Source organism: Notolepis coatsorum (genome assembly GCF_963971535.1).
Source record: "Notolepis coatsorum genome assembly, chromosome: 17".
Taxonomy (NCBI): domain Eukaryota; kingdom Metazoa; phylum Chordata; class Actinopteri; order Aulopiformes; family Paralepididae; genus Notolepis; species Notolepis coatsorum.
In genome coordinates this window covers 52,694,087-52,708,566 of record NC_140181.1, presented here as the reverse complement: position 1 = coordinate 52,708,566, position 14,480 = coordinate 52,694,087, and the positions used below count along the sequence as shown (strand labels likewise).

At 46.9% G+C, this 14,480-nt stretch overlaps 1 protein-coding gene across 2 annotated transcripts in view; it reads right to left on the bottom strand.

Annotated features, from left to right (window-relative positions):
• Positions 1-1,833: 1,833 nt before the first annotated feature.
• Positions 1,834-14,480, bottom strand: part of ttll10 (tubulin tyrosine ligase-like family, member 10) — a 31,819-nt gene continuing 19,172 nt past the window's right edge. For both annotated transcript variants that reach the window (XM_084332748.1, XM_084332747.1), the window contains exons 9-12: positions 4,227-4,367; positions 3,934-4,050; positions 3,703-3,796; positions 1,834-2,237 (exon numbers count right to left, since the gene is read on the bottom strand). In XM_084332748.1, coding sequence (XP_084188874.1) covers positions 2,128-2,237; positions 3,703-3,796; positions 3,934-4,050; positions 4,227-4,367 — 462 coding nt within the window. In that variant the 3' untranslated portion in view covers positions 1,834-2,127. The remainder of the gene's footprint in view (positions 2,238-3,702; positions 3,797-3,933; positions 4,051-4,226; positions 4,368-14,480) is intronic.

The following is a 14,480-nucleotide window of genomic DNA, read 5'->3' as shown; positions in this document are numbered from 1 at the left end:
CCCTCTCACAGTGAACTGTGGTGTTCCACAAGGAAGCATACTAGGACCACTACTGTTCCTAATTTATGCAAATTACATGTCGTCAGCTTGTGACTGCAACTTGTTCCTGTTTGCGGAACGACTCAGCCCTGCTGGTCTCTGACAAGAACAAGTTACAGGTTGAAAAAACCCTCAGCTCGGAATAGGTAAAATCTGCATATGGCTCGCCGACAACAAACTATCATTACACATGGGCAAAACAGAGTCCATTCTCTTCGGTTCAAATAACAAACTCAGCAAGGCCGACGGCTTCTCAGTTACAGTGGGTGACAATATTGTCACAAGGAAAGATGAAATTACCTACCTGGGTTCCATCCTAGAGGCTAATCTTTCCTGTGACAAAATGGCATCCAATGTAATAAAAAAAAGTCAACCAACAAACTCGATTCTTGTACCGGATCTCCTCTCTGGTAAACAAGAATACCCTGAAGACTCTGGCAGGAGCACTCATTCAAGGGTACTACGACTATGCTTGCACCTCATGGTACCAAAGCACCTCAAAGGCACTAAAAACCAAATTACAAACATCTCAAAACTAACTAGTCAGACTACTGCTTGACCTGACTCCTAGAACCCACCTCACCCCTGCACACTTTGCCAACCTAGGATGGCTTAGAGTAGACGACAGAGTACAGCAACTTGCAATGGGCCTGGTCTACAAGATACACTACACGACCAAGGTACCCATGTACATGTCAAAATACTTCCCAAAGGTCAGTGAATACCACGATCACAACACCAGAGGGAGCTCCACAAATCATGTAAAACCCAGATTCGGCTCAAACAAGGGACTAAACACGTTTCGCAATTATGCCACATCAATGTGGAACGCCCTACCCAAAGCTGTAAAGGAATGTGAATCACTACCCACCTTCAAAAACACTCTCAAAGAACACCTACGGGAGACTGCAATTTGAAACTGGCCCCTACAAATGTCCTAACCCAGTTGTACAATAAAGACCAAGCATGGCTTTGTCAATATTCCAATGTACAGTGCCCCCCCCCTACCCACCCCCCCCCCTCTCCTCCAATGTACAGTTTCTATGTCAAATGTATGTCAGTATTCCAATGTACAGTGTGTGTCCCCCTACCCAACCCCCCCACCTCCAATGTACAGCCCCACCCCACCTACCCAACCTCCTCCAATGCACAATTTCTATGTCAAATGTATATACACTCTTTTTCTGGATTTTTTTTAGTATCACAAACAGTACTGTATTTGCAAATCTGGTATGTCATAAATGTATAGATGTAGCAGTAGGCCTACTGTCTATCTGTATGTCGTGTGTGTCATATGATGAATTGAAAATGGGGGACCCTGATGGAAACAAGACGAAAGTCTTTCTCAGGTCTGCATCCTCTTAACAATTGTATGTATTGAGTTGTACTGTACTGTACCCATTCTGCAATCTGTTAATAAACTTTTCAATCAATCAATCAATTGCTTGCTTGGTGGTTGCACATATAGCCAGGTGTGGTGCCATAATTTTACCCCACCCCAATTGGTACGTGCGCTGGGAGCACACCGTTTAAGTTTGAAAGTTGAAAAGTTTGCGTGTCTGAAATGCTATTATTTCAGCGGGGACTGTACGTGTTTATTTGAGTTACTGTACGATATAAGTGTGTATTAAAAGACGGAGCTGTTAATGCGTGCAGAACCTTTATTTCAGCGGGGACTGTACGTGTTTATTTGACGTTACTGTACAATATAAGTGTCTATTAAAAGACGGAGCTGTTAATGCGTGCACGGTGCAGAACCTTTATTTCAGCGGGGACTGTATGTGTTTATTTGACGTTACTGTACGATATAAGTGTGTATTAAAAGACGAAGCTGTTTATTTGTTGTAATTAGTATATACCCAATGTCATGCGTCTTCTTGAAGCGTGTATTGCAACCCCTAGTGTTACGATAGATCAACTAATAGTTCCTCAACTATTTTGAGTACGTTTGTTGATGATCAGCATTGAAAACAGAGCCGACGAACAGTGTATGGCAGTGAAGTGTTTGATGGATCCATTCTGAAGAGCAGTGCTACAAAACATCAATATAAGTATATTAGTAATTTCAATATTTTATAAGTACAACAGTCATTTGGGAGGAGATTCCCCGTTGTACAGCAAAACGAACTCCCTCTGGCCATCTAAAGGGAGGATCTTCAGTCCGCAGCGACACTTGTTGAAGATCTCCAGGGCGACGTCTAGAGAGAGAGAAGGCGGGGAGTAATAAGCGCTGACCAAACAACACTGCTGGGTGGTGTCACACATCACGCTATCTTCAACCAAACAGAAAGTGGGGTTTGGTTCTAAATACATTCAAAGGGGAACTGTGAGTTAAGGAGATCCTCTCAGTGTACTGAGTATGTATAGTAAATGGTAAATGGCTGCTTTTTCATATAGCGCTTTTATCCAAAGCGCTTTACAATTAGTTACTTACATATTACCCACTCACACACCGACGGCGGAGGCGACCATGCAAGGTGCCAACCTGCTCATCGGGAGCAATTAGGGGTTAAGTGTCTTGCTCAAGGACACATCGACACGCTGCCCGCAGGGGAAGCGGGAATCGAACCGGGAACCTCCGGATTGCCAGACGACTGCTCTACCTCCTGAGCTACTGTCGCCCCATAGTACAAGTACAAGTACAAGCTCCAGTATAATATTCAGACTGCAGACTGCAACTTTCATATGTTTTTATTCATAAAACATTACTAGGTAAACTACCCCTCTACCTTTGTTCCCTGCTGTACCTGAACTCAAGCAGCTATTCACTATGCTCCCAGAACGGTTTGCTCTATAATGTTCCCATGGCTCATACAGAACCGTTTGCTCTATAATGTTCCCATGACTTGCACAGAACTGGGAGAAACAGCGCTCTCCTATACAAAATACTGTAACTGAGGAGTGTACGTTTTTGAGATGCCATGTTTTCCGCCAGACAGAATAGCTGTCTCTGTGTATTTTTTTTGATGTATTGTTGACTGTTGTATTGTCTGTATTTATTGTGTAGGCCTACTGCTGCTACCTTGGCCTGGTCTGTCTTGAAAAAGAGAGTTTAATCTTAATGAGACTTCCTGGATAAATAAAGGTTAAATAAAATAAAATATTGTTTCCAGACTGGGACATCTGGGTACTTTGGCTCACAGTCACGCCTACTTTTGGTGGAAAACACAGATGCCATTCCATAGCAGCTTGCTTACATTGTTTTGTTAGTGCTTCAAGTTATGTCAAGCAGTCACCATCGACCATTATTATTTTGAAAAGTTACATTTGTTCTGTCTCCAGGCATCAGTCTCCCCCTATGGTATTTCCCCATTCAGCAGCAGGAGATTTCTCCATTTTGCCTACCTGGCCATTTAATATTACCAGCATAGCTCTTGAAACCATTATCTGTTACACATTTCTGAGCAATACTAAATAAACCAAATAGTCACCTACTATACATACAATTCCGATATACTGTATAATTCAATACTGTATAGTGTAATTGTTTATAATCAGCACCCGTGTCTTTATGGGGATCATATTACTTGGACTGTTACATAAAAAAGAAGATTCTAAAAGTCTACTGTACTTGAGTTATTTGTCATTATATTATTTTCAACTGGGATGCATGTAAGTGGTATGGGTGTGACATGATGACAATGATGCTGTGTGCTTAGTTACCCAGAGTCTCTACAACTACACTGGGTACCACCTCCTTCAGGACCTCACAGTTAGTGTGGAGAGCCGGGTTACAATTCATCTCCAGTAGCCACACCTTTTCAGAGTAAACAAAGACCTCATTAGTCAGACAGACAAACACACACACACACACACACACACACACACACGCTCGCTCACTCACTCACTCACTCATTACACTACTAGATCAATATTCAGTGGCCTCTCACACACCTTGAAGTCCTCATCAATCATGAAATCACAGCCAAGCAGGTCAAAGAAGCCCAGCCTGCGGTCCAGTTTGGATTTGACCGCGAAAAAACACTGGGTCATGATCTGTTTCATGCGGTTCTGAGAGAAAGAGAGAGAGAGAGAAAGACAGACAGACAGACAACAGCCATTAACCATTAACAACCATTTAAAAGAGACCATCCAAATTGTCCTCAATTAACAACGCAACAACCATCACATTCATTCTTAATGGCCCTCGGAGTAACTACTACGTATACTACAGGCCCAACACTCACGGCGAAGGCGCCCATCACCCAGTCCCTGGGGAGGTGCTTGGCAACGCTGAGCCTGTCGTTGACATAGGTGTTGAACATCTCCATGGACCAGATGGTGTCCTCCTTCAGCAGGCTATAGAGAGGATTCTTCTTCTGTATGTACTGGAGAGACCAGGGGCAGACAGTAACACCGTACTGTAATGGAGCATGTCACCCATAATACATCTTAACTTTCAGGCTGCGGTTACACTAATGACCAGTTTTCGTTTCGTTGTCAGGGTCAGTTTCGCTTATCAGAACGCAACGTAATGGCAGGCAAGTTAGACATTGTTTTTGCCTCCTGAGCACAGTGATGTATATACATGTAGTACAATGCCAAAGCAGTAGGTGGCAGTAGGTGGCGATGTAGTTCAAACATGAAGGCAATTTTCAACCAATCAGGAAAAGTTGAATGTGCCAATACACTTCCTGCTCAAAATCAACAATCTACCATCTTTAAATGCCTCGCGTGAGCCATTTAGCCAACGTAGCATTTATTTTTCAGCAAAGAAAGTGCAATAAAAGTGCAATAAACAAAACGGATACATTCACTGTGTGTTCTGCCTCTCATTTGTTGATGAAACAAAACTAACATCAACACAATTGACCACCAAGAGCGGAGTTTAGTCTCACAATATTGTCACAAGGAAAGACGAAATTACCTACCTGGGTTCCATCCTAGAGGCAAATCTTTCCTGTGACAAAATGGCATCCAATGTAATAAAGAAAGTCAACCAACGAACTAGATTCTTGTACCGGATCTCCTCTCTGGTAAACAAGAATACCCTGAAGACTCTGGCAGGAGCACTCATTCAAGGGTACTATGCATGCACCTCATGGTACCAAAGCACCTCAAAGGCGCTTAAAACAAAATTACAAACATCACAAAACAAACTGGTCAGACTACTACTTGACCTGAACCCCAGAACCCACCTCACCCCTGCCCACTTTGACAACCTAGGATGGCTTAGAGTAGACGACAGAGTACAGCAACTTGCAATGGGCCTGGTCTACAAGATACACTATACGACCGGGGTGCCCATGTACATGTCAAAATACTTCCCAAAGGTCAGTCAATACCACAACCACTACACCAGAGGAAGCTCAACAAATCATGTTAAACCCAGATTCAGCTCAAACAAGGGACTAAACACGTTTTGCAATTATGCCACAACAATGTGGAACGCCCTACCCAAAGCTGTAAAGGAATGTGAATCCCTGCCCACATTCAAAACCGCTCTTAACACTTTCACTGCCACTCACGAGATATCTCGGGTTTCCGATAGTTATGTTGAAAGCCACTCACGAGATTTCTCTGATTTGTATTTTTTTTTTTATCGATCTGAAATCATATTGCATCACGCGAGCCTACCCTAGTATACCCGAGCGCCGCCGGCGATCAGATGTGGAAAAAAGCACCCCCTATCGTCTCCCAGATGACATAAGGGATTTTGGAATGGACTCAATGAAAATGGATGGGGAAAAAAATCCTGTACTCCACATTTTCCAGTCCACTGATGCAGCCGGGGTTATCACAGTTCATTCTGGAGCCTCTGAGACCCGCGGAATCATGTACTGCACTGTACACACGTTGGATCCATTACTTATCGATTTTTTCGAATGGTGATCAGGAATTGGAATATACCAGTTGGATACCATCTGATGTCAGGTAAGGAATCTATGTTATCAGTGTTAGGATAATCAGACTAATTTTGATGAAGATATAGGCTGTTTTGTGAAATGGGCTCTTTCGGTTTCACTGTAAAAGTAAAAGAGGAAATGAACACAGCGATTATCCGTGCGCGGCTCGAATGTGCTTGCGTGCACGTATAATATTGATCATCTAGCGTTTATTTGAAAACGATTAATAAATAGGCAGACATATATCAACGTTCTGGAATATTCCAGTAAAAGACAATTATCATAGAATGGTCTAGAATTAACTCTTTTTTACCTCAAAACGGGTGCTTTTCAAAATGCTCTCAAACGGAAATGAAGCGATAAAAAACCAATCTGCCTTGACAGCACTGACTGGAAAAGGATTCTTTGATAAGCGACGGGCAGATTAGACACATAGCCATAATTTAAAACATAGATTAGGCGATATTAAGCGTAACATTGGCGCAGATGGTGGCATTGAAGCGCTACCTCTGGCGCCACCTCGTGGCACTCAAAGTGTTAAAGAGCACCTACGGGAGGCTGCAATTCGAAACTGGCCACCGTAAATGCCCAAAACCCCCACCACCTCCTAATAGACAGTCTCCTCCCCACCGCATGTATATATCCCCTCCCCGCCGTATGTATATTTCTCTCCCACCCACCCACCCCCTCCAAATGTACAGTCCCCTCCCCATCATATGTATATACTCTGTCAGGATCTAGGGGTAACAGTACTGTATATTTGAATACCGTTTATGTCACAAATGTATCAGTACTAAATACCTATATGTCCCTATGCCATAAATGTCATGTATGTTGTGTATGTCATAAATGTCTATATGAATTGAAAATGGGGGACCCTGATGGAAACAAGACTAACGTCTTTCTCAGGTCTGCATCCCCTTAACAATTGTATGTATTGAGCCGTACTGTATTGTACCCATTCTGCAATCTGTTAAATAAAGTTTTCATTCATTCATTCATTCACAAAAAGATTGTCGCCGATTTTGTTAGCTTACGTGCTAACGTGATTGGAATATGCCAGTATAACAGTATAGCATTGTGGCTAGCAGCGAAGTTTGTTAGCTTACGTGCTAACGTGATTGGGATATGCCAGTATAACAGTATAGCATTGTGGCTAGCAGCTTGGTAACGTTAATGCTAGCAGAATGAATGGATGTAAACTTTATTTAACAGATTGCAGAATGGGTACAATACAATACGGCTCAATACAAACAATTGTTAAGGGAATGCAGACTGTTGTAGCTTGGACTGGGCTCCTTATACAGTAACAATAACTTGACAACACATGGTAGCCGCAGCTCCTTGGGACAGCTCTGCTGTAAACACTGGAAATAACCGGGCGTTGAGCAACAACGGCTCCGTATCCGGCTCGCGCAGATTACATGGCACCATTGTCTGCGAGTTTTGACAAGTATCCAAAACGGAAACACAATTTCAGCATTGCCAGTAGGACAACGCGTTATCCTGCCAAAACGGCGTTTCTTTTTAACTTGGACAGCAAACGTAATCATTCAGCAACAAAAACGTTGCTGTATTCACCAGTGTAACCATGGCCTCAGTCTCAGTTTTGTATGTCATTGATTCTCCAAGAAAGATATAAATTAGTCTACAAAAAACAACAACGTACTAACTTTGGGATCATCCCTATGTTCCCCGGGTCCTATGTTCCCCGGGTTCTATGTTCCCCGCTTTGATTGATTAATAGATTGAACATTTTATAAAATTTAATTATTTTATTAATTATTAATGTCCGCCTTGTTTCGAACGGTTAAGCTTAGGCCCTCGTTCGAACTGGTTAACACTTTGAGTGCCACGAGGTGGCGCCAGAGGTAGCGCTTCAATGCCACCATCGGCTCCAATGTTACGCTTAATATCGCCTAATCTATGTTTTAACCTGCCCGTCGCTTATCAAAGAATCCTTTTCCAGTCAGTGCTGTCAAGGCAGATTGGTTTTTTATCGCTTCATTTCCGTTTGAGAGCATTTTGAAAAGCACCCGTTTTGAGGTAAAAAACAGTTCATTCTAGACCATTCTATGATAATCGTCTTTTACTGGAATATTCCAGAACGTTGATATTTGTCGGCCTATTTATGAATCGTTTTCAAATAAACGCTAGATGATCAATATTATACGTGCACGCAAGCACATTCGAGCCGCGCACGGATAATCGCCGTGTTCATTTCCTCTTGGACTTTTACAGTGAAACCGAAAGAGCCCATTTCACAAAACAGCCTATATCTTCATCAAAATTAGTCTGATTATCCTAACACTGATAACATAGATTCCTTACCTGACATCAGATGGTATCCAACTGGTATATTCCAATTCCTGATCACCATTCGAAAAAATCGATAAGTGTATGGATCCAACGTGTGTACAGTGCAGTACATGATTCCGCAGGTCTTAGAGGCTCCAGAATGAACTGTGATAACCCCGGCTGCATCAGTGGACTGGAAAATGTGGAGTACAGGATTTTTTTCCCCATCCATTTTCATTGAGTCCATTCCAAAATCCCTTATGTCATCTGGGAGACGATAGGGGGCGCTTTTTTCCACATCTGACCGCCGGCGGCGCTCGGGTATACTAGGGTAGGCTCGCGTGATGCTATGATTTCAGATCGCTAAAAAAAATAAATAAAAAAAAATCAGAGAAATCTTGTGAGTGGCTTTTAACATAATTATCGGAAACCCGAGATATCTCGTGAGTGGCAGTGAAAGTGTTAAGGTTAGAGTTTGGAATCAGGGCTGGTGGTCTAAAATGTTCAATCTATCAATCAATCAAAGCGGGGAACATAGAACCCGGGGAACATAGGACCCGGGGAACATAGACATGCTCCCCTAACTTTGAAACAGTTCTTTCTTTTCCCAACAGTATCAACAAAAGACAGTTCAGGCCATGCTGACTGGATGTGACGTGTGGCATGATGTTTGATTTTCATTATCTCACAGATGTATTTAAAGGTGCACTATGCGGTTTCGGGGAAGGTGGGTTTGTTTAAATTTGCATTATCTGCAATTAGTGTACAAAACATATTTGCTAGACATGTAATCCTCAGAATTATTGTATTTTATGTCATAAATCTAAACAAAATCATGTTGAGGCACTGTGAACCAAATCTAAGCCTTCTTTGGTATATTTCTAGCTGCAGACAATGTTCCAATTTCCCTCTAAGGACAGTTTGTTTATTCAGTTGTGAAAATATACCATAGAATTTCTTTAAAATTCTCTGAGTTTCACATTTATCTCCCAAAGCTTTAACCGACTTGGAGGACAAATTTAAACTTGTACGCTCGTCATAGCTCTCAAACCAAATGGATTCGTACAACGTTGCTTGGGGATATTTATTAGAATGTGAACATAATAATAATCAGCATTAAGGCAAAACAGTACCCCCAAAATCGCCTTTTTGCTTTTTTCCCCACGATATTGAGATTTTGTTATATTTTGCTTCCATGTCTTATTTCAAACTAGTGGCATTAAAATATGATTGTGTCACAATTACAATACAGAATTTTGAGGTCGTTTTCTGAAGTTGTTTTTATGCATTTTACTTACACACAAAGACACTTCACTTCACTACACTACACGACCAAGGTACCCATGTACATGTCAAAATACTTCCCAAAGGTCAGTGAATACCACGATCACAACACCAGAGGGAGCTCCACAAATCATGTTAAACCCAGATTCGGCTCAAACAAGGGACTAAACACGTTTCGCAATTATGCCACATCAATGTGGAACGCCCTACCCACAGCTGTAAAGGAATGTGAATCACTACCCACTTTCAAAAACACTCTCAAAGAACACCTACAGGAGACTGCAATTCGAAACTGGCCCCTGCAAATGTCCTAACCCAACCCCCTCCAATGTACAGTAAATGACCAAGTATGGCTTTGTCAATATTCCAATGTACAGTGTACAGTGTCCCCCCCCCCCCCAACCCCACCTACCCAACCTCCTCCAATGTACAGTTTCTACGTCAAATGTATATAGTCTCTTTTCTGGACTATTTTTGTATCACAAACAGTACTGTATTTGCAAATCTGGTATGTCATAAATGTATAGATGTAGCAGTAGGTACTGTCTATCTGTATGTCGTGTGTGTTATGGTTTGACACCGACCCCAAACGCAACGACACAAGAGAGTTGATTCAGAGTTGCCAAAAACAAGGGCTTGTTTATTTACACTAAATAAACAGCATAAACTTGGTAGAGAACAAACAAAGACTGGGATACAAGCATAGATGAATGTTGCTGCTCTGCAGCTTCTCCCGGGATGGTTTGTCTGGGGAAGCAGATGGTGACGTCAGAGCCGCTCTGCAGATCTCTCTCGGCAGATCTCCGAGGTGGGTAAACGGGACCGAGAGGGAGAGAGGGAGCGGGTTAGCTCAGAGTACAGTTGGGAACAGAGCAGGTGACAGGAGAAGTGACTTGTCCCAAAAACAGAGTAATCCAAGTGACAATATCTTCGGTGTATATACACACTGTGAGTAACGTCCCAAACACAAATCCATGTGATGAATCTTCGGTGCAAATAAACACTGTGCGCGAAGTCCCAATAATTATCCAAGTGACAATATCTTCGGTGTGAATACACACAGTGAGCGAAGTCCCAATACAATTCCAAGTGATAATATCTTCGGTGTGAATTCACACAGAGAGCGATGTTAAGGCCAACTATTATCCCAATGAACAATCCAAAAAAGCTGACACTGGGTGAGTGACAGTCTGATAAAAAGCAGGATATCTTCAGTGTCTTTAAACACACGAAAAACGAATAGGAGCAAAGACAGTCATAAAAACTCACCCAGGCGCTGTGCGTAAAGAGAGTAGGATCAAAGGGGCGAGCGCGTCGCCACGGGGAAACAGGTTGTCCAAGCGGAATCCTTCTTGAATATCCTGGAGGCAAAGCACAGGGAAAAACAGCAGGCAAGGAAGGAACGGCGAATGCTAATGAAATATCAAAACGATCCAACAAAACTTGAATGGGGAAACGGGGTATAAATAATCAAGGGAATGCTTAATTGACAAGCTGTGACAGCTGCGGGATGAGATTGACAAGCGTGTGGTTGGGGAAGCACCAATCAAACGGCGTCTATGGGAAGAAGCGTGTGAATAGGGGAATGCAATTGATTAACATAAAATTAAAGGAAGAGAGCGAGTAGGCTTAAAGGAACAGAGCGAGTAGGTGAGCAACGGACAAAAACCTCACAGTACCCCCCCCTCCACGGGAGCCACCCGGCGACCAGGCCGACCCGGCTCGTCAGGATGGAAGTCAGTGATCAAGCCGGGATCCACGATGAGCTGTCGGGAGACCCAGCTCCACTCCTCAGGGCCGTAACCCTCCCAGTCCACTAGGTACTGGAACCCCCGACCCCGCCGTCGAACGCCCATCAACCGGTGGACCTGCCACTGGGGGTGACCATCCACCATCTCGGGAGGCGGAGGATCAGGAGCTGGAGGCATCAGGGGACTGAGGGAGACGGGCTTAACCCGGGAGACATGGAAAACGGGGTGAATGTGCATGGACGCAGGAAGTTTCAGACGCAGGGCCGCCGGACTGAGTACCTTCAGGACCTCGAAAGGTCCGACGAAACGGGGGTTAAGCTTCTTGGCCGAGGACCGAAGCGGGAGGTCCTTCGCGGAGAGCCACACCCTCTGCCCAGGGTGGTAAATCGGCGCAGGAACCCGGAGGGGGGCCGACCGGCGCGCTCAGATGTCCGGAGCAGCGCGGTCCTGGTGATCTCCCAGACCCGTCGGCAGCGGTCGAGGTGGACCTGCACGGAGGGAACTGCCACTTCCGTCTCCTGTGCGGGGAAAAGAGGGGGTTGGTAGCCCAGGGAAACTTCAAATGGTGAGAGGCCGGTGGCGGAACTGACCATGGAATTGATGGAGTACTCAACTCAGGGAAGGAAACGGCTCCAGGAAGCTGGTCTCTCGGCTGCCACACACCGAAGAGCAGACTCCACGCTCTGGTTCATCCTCTCCGTTTGTCCGTTAGTCTGGGGATGATAACCAGAGGAAAGACTGACCGTCGCCCCCAATCCCTTGCAAAAAGCCCGCCATACCTGGGAGGTGAACTGGGGCCCCCGGTCAGAGACGATGTCCTGGGGAAAACCATGAAGGCGGAACACGTGGTGAGTCAGGAGGTCCGCCGTCTCGGCCGCCGAGGGAAGCTTGGAAAGGGCCACGAGGTGAACCCCCTTGCTGAATCGATCCACCACGGTCAGAAGGCAAGTGTTCCCCTGGGAGGAGGGAAGACCTGTGACGAAGTCTAGCGCCACATGTGACCAAGGACGGCTAGGAACGGGAAGTGGCTGTAAAAGCCCGGAGGGTGCCTGGTGCGAGGCCTTGCTGCGGGCACAGACCGCGCAGGCCAATACGAACTCCTTGACGTCGTTCCGCATGGTGGGCCACTCCTCCAACGCAGCCACGACCGCCAGCAGCTCCCGATTGCCGGTGTCGTAGTTCCTCTCGGCAGGGAGGAACCGACGCGAGTAGAAGGCGCAAGGATGTACCTTCTGGTCCGTAGGCGAACGCTGGGATAAGACAGCCCCCAGTCCAGTATCCGAGGCGTCCACCTCTACAATGAACTGTCTCTTGGGGTCAGGGTGGAGCAAGATAGGGGCGGAAGTGAACCTCTTCTTGAGGGAGCGGAACGCAGCACATGCCGCTGGGGACCAGTCGAACGGCAGAGCGGGAGAGGTCAGTCTGGTAAGTGGCTCCGCCACCTGACTGTAGTTCCGGATGAACCTTCGGTAGAAGTTGGCGAACCCGAGGAAACTCTGTAACTCCTTCCGAGTGGTGGGTTCAGGCCAATCCTCCACAGCTTGGATCTTGCGAGGATCCGCTCGGGTCAAGCCCTTCTCAACGATGAAGCCCAGGTAGTCGACGGAGTCGGAGTGGAAACGGCACTTCTCCGCCTTGACGAAGAGCCGATTGTGGAGGAGGCGCTCTAGCACACGGCGGACATGCTGGATGTGCTCCTCGAGGGTCCTGGAGAAGATGAGGATGTCGTCCAGGTACACCACCACGAACACCTCCAGCATGTCACGAAGGACGTCGTTCATGAGTGCCTGGAATACCGCCGGGGCGTTGGTGAGGCCGAACGGCATCACCAGGTACTCGTAGTGGCCCCTGGGGGTCTTGAAGGCGGTCTTCCATTCATCGCCCTCACGGATACGGACAAGATGGTAGGCACTCCGGAGGTCCAGCTTGGTAAAGACGGTAGCCTGGGTGAGTGGCTCGAAGGTGGAGTTCATGAGAGGAAGAGGGTACTTGTTCTTGATGGTGATCTCGTTGAGCTGGCGATAGTCGATGCAGGGTCGAAGGTCCCCGTCCTTCTTCCCAACAAAGAAGAAACCGGCCGCCACCGGGGAGGAGGAAGGCCGAATGAGTCCTGCTTCCAAGGAATCAGAGATGTACTGATCCATCGCCTTCTTCTCCGGAACGGTCAGACTGTAAAGGCGGCTGCCGGGAAGGGGAGCCCCTTGGCGGAGGTCGATGGCGCAGTCGTAAGGGCGATGGGGTGGAAGGGCCTGAGCCCTGGACTTACTAAAAACCTCCAAGAGGTCGTGGTACTCGGGAGGTATGGATGAAGAGTCCGGAGGCGGCTCACCAGCGGGCCTCCGGGGCGGGGGACAGGACGCCGCCTGCAGACACAGGGCGTGACAGGAGGAGCTCCAGCCCTTGATGGTACCGGAGGACCAGGCGATGTGGGGCTCGTGCAGCGCAAGCCAGGGCCTACCCAGGACCACCGGGACAAGAGGGGATCGGGTGATAAGGAACTGGATTCTCTCAACGTGGTTCCCAGCGATGGTCAGCACGACTGGGCAGGTGCGTTGAGAGATGTCGGCCAGGCGGTGTTGGTCCAATGCAAAGATCTCCAAAGGCCTCACAAGGTCCTCAAGTGGAATGTTGGCTCGGGTAGCAAACTCAAGGTCGAGGAAATTCTCGTCTGCCCCAGAGTCGATGAGTGCCTCCACCGTGGCTCGTTGGTCCGCCCAGGCCAGGGTGACGCTCATCAGATGGCCAGGTGGTGCGCGGCTCTGGGAATGGGAAAAACGGCTCACCAGGATTTTCCGGGGTCTCGGCGAGCCTGGTCTTTTGGCCGGGTGGGGCAGTTGGCGATTCGGTGTCCCTCCCTTCCGCAGTAGAGGCAGAGACCGGACCTGAACCTCGCCTCACGTTCAGCCTGGCTCAGATGAGAGTGTCCCAGCTGCATGGGTTCCTCCTCGCGAACCGAACGGGAGGGTACGCTACCACCAGTCGTGTTGAGGGCAGGGCGACCAGCAGTAACGTCATGAGTACGGGGGGTCCGGGGTCCCTCAGGAGGTAACAGTCGGGTCCTCTCACGCCTTCTCTCCTGGAGGCGTCCGTCGATGCGGATGGCGAGGCTAAACAGGTCCTCGAGGGAGTCAGGCTCCTCCCGGGTAGCGAGCTGGTCCCTGACTGCGTCACTGAGCCCCCTCAAGAAGGTTAGGCGAAGTGCAGGGTCGTTCCATCCACTCTCCACCGCCGCCAGTCGAAACTCCAGGACGTAGTCAGTTAC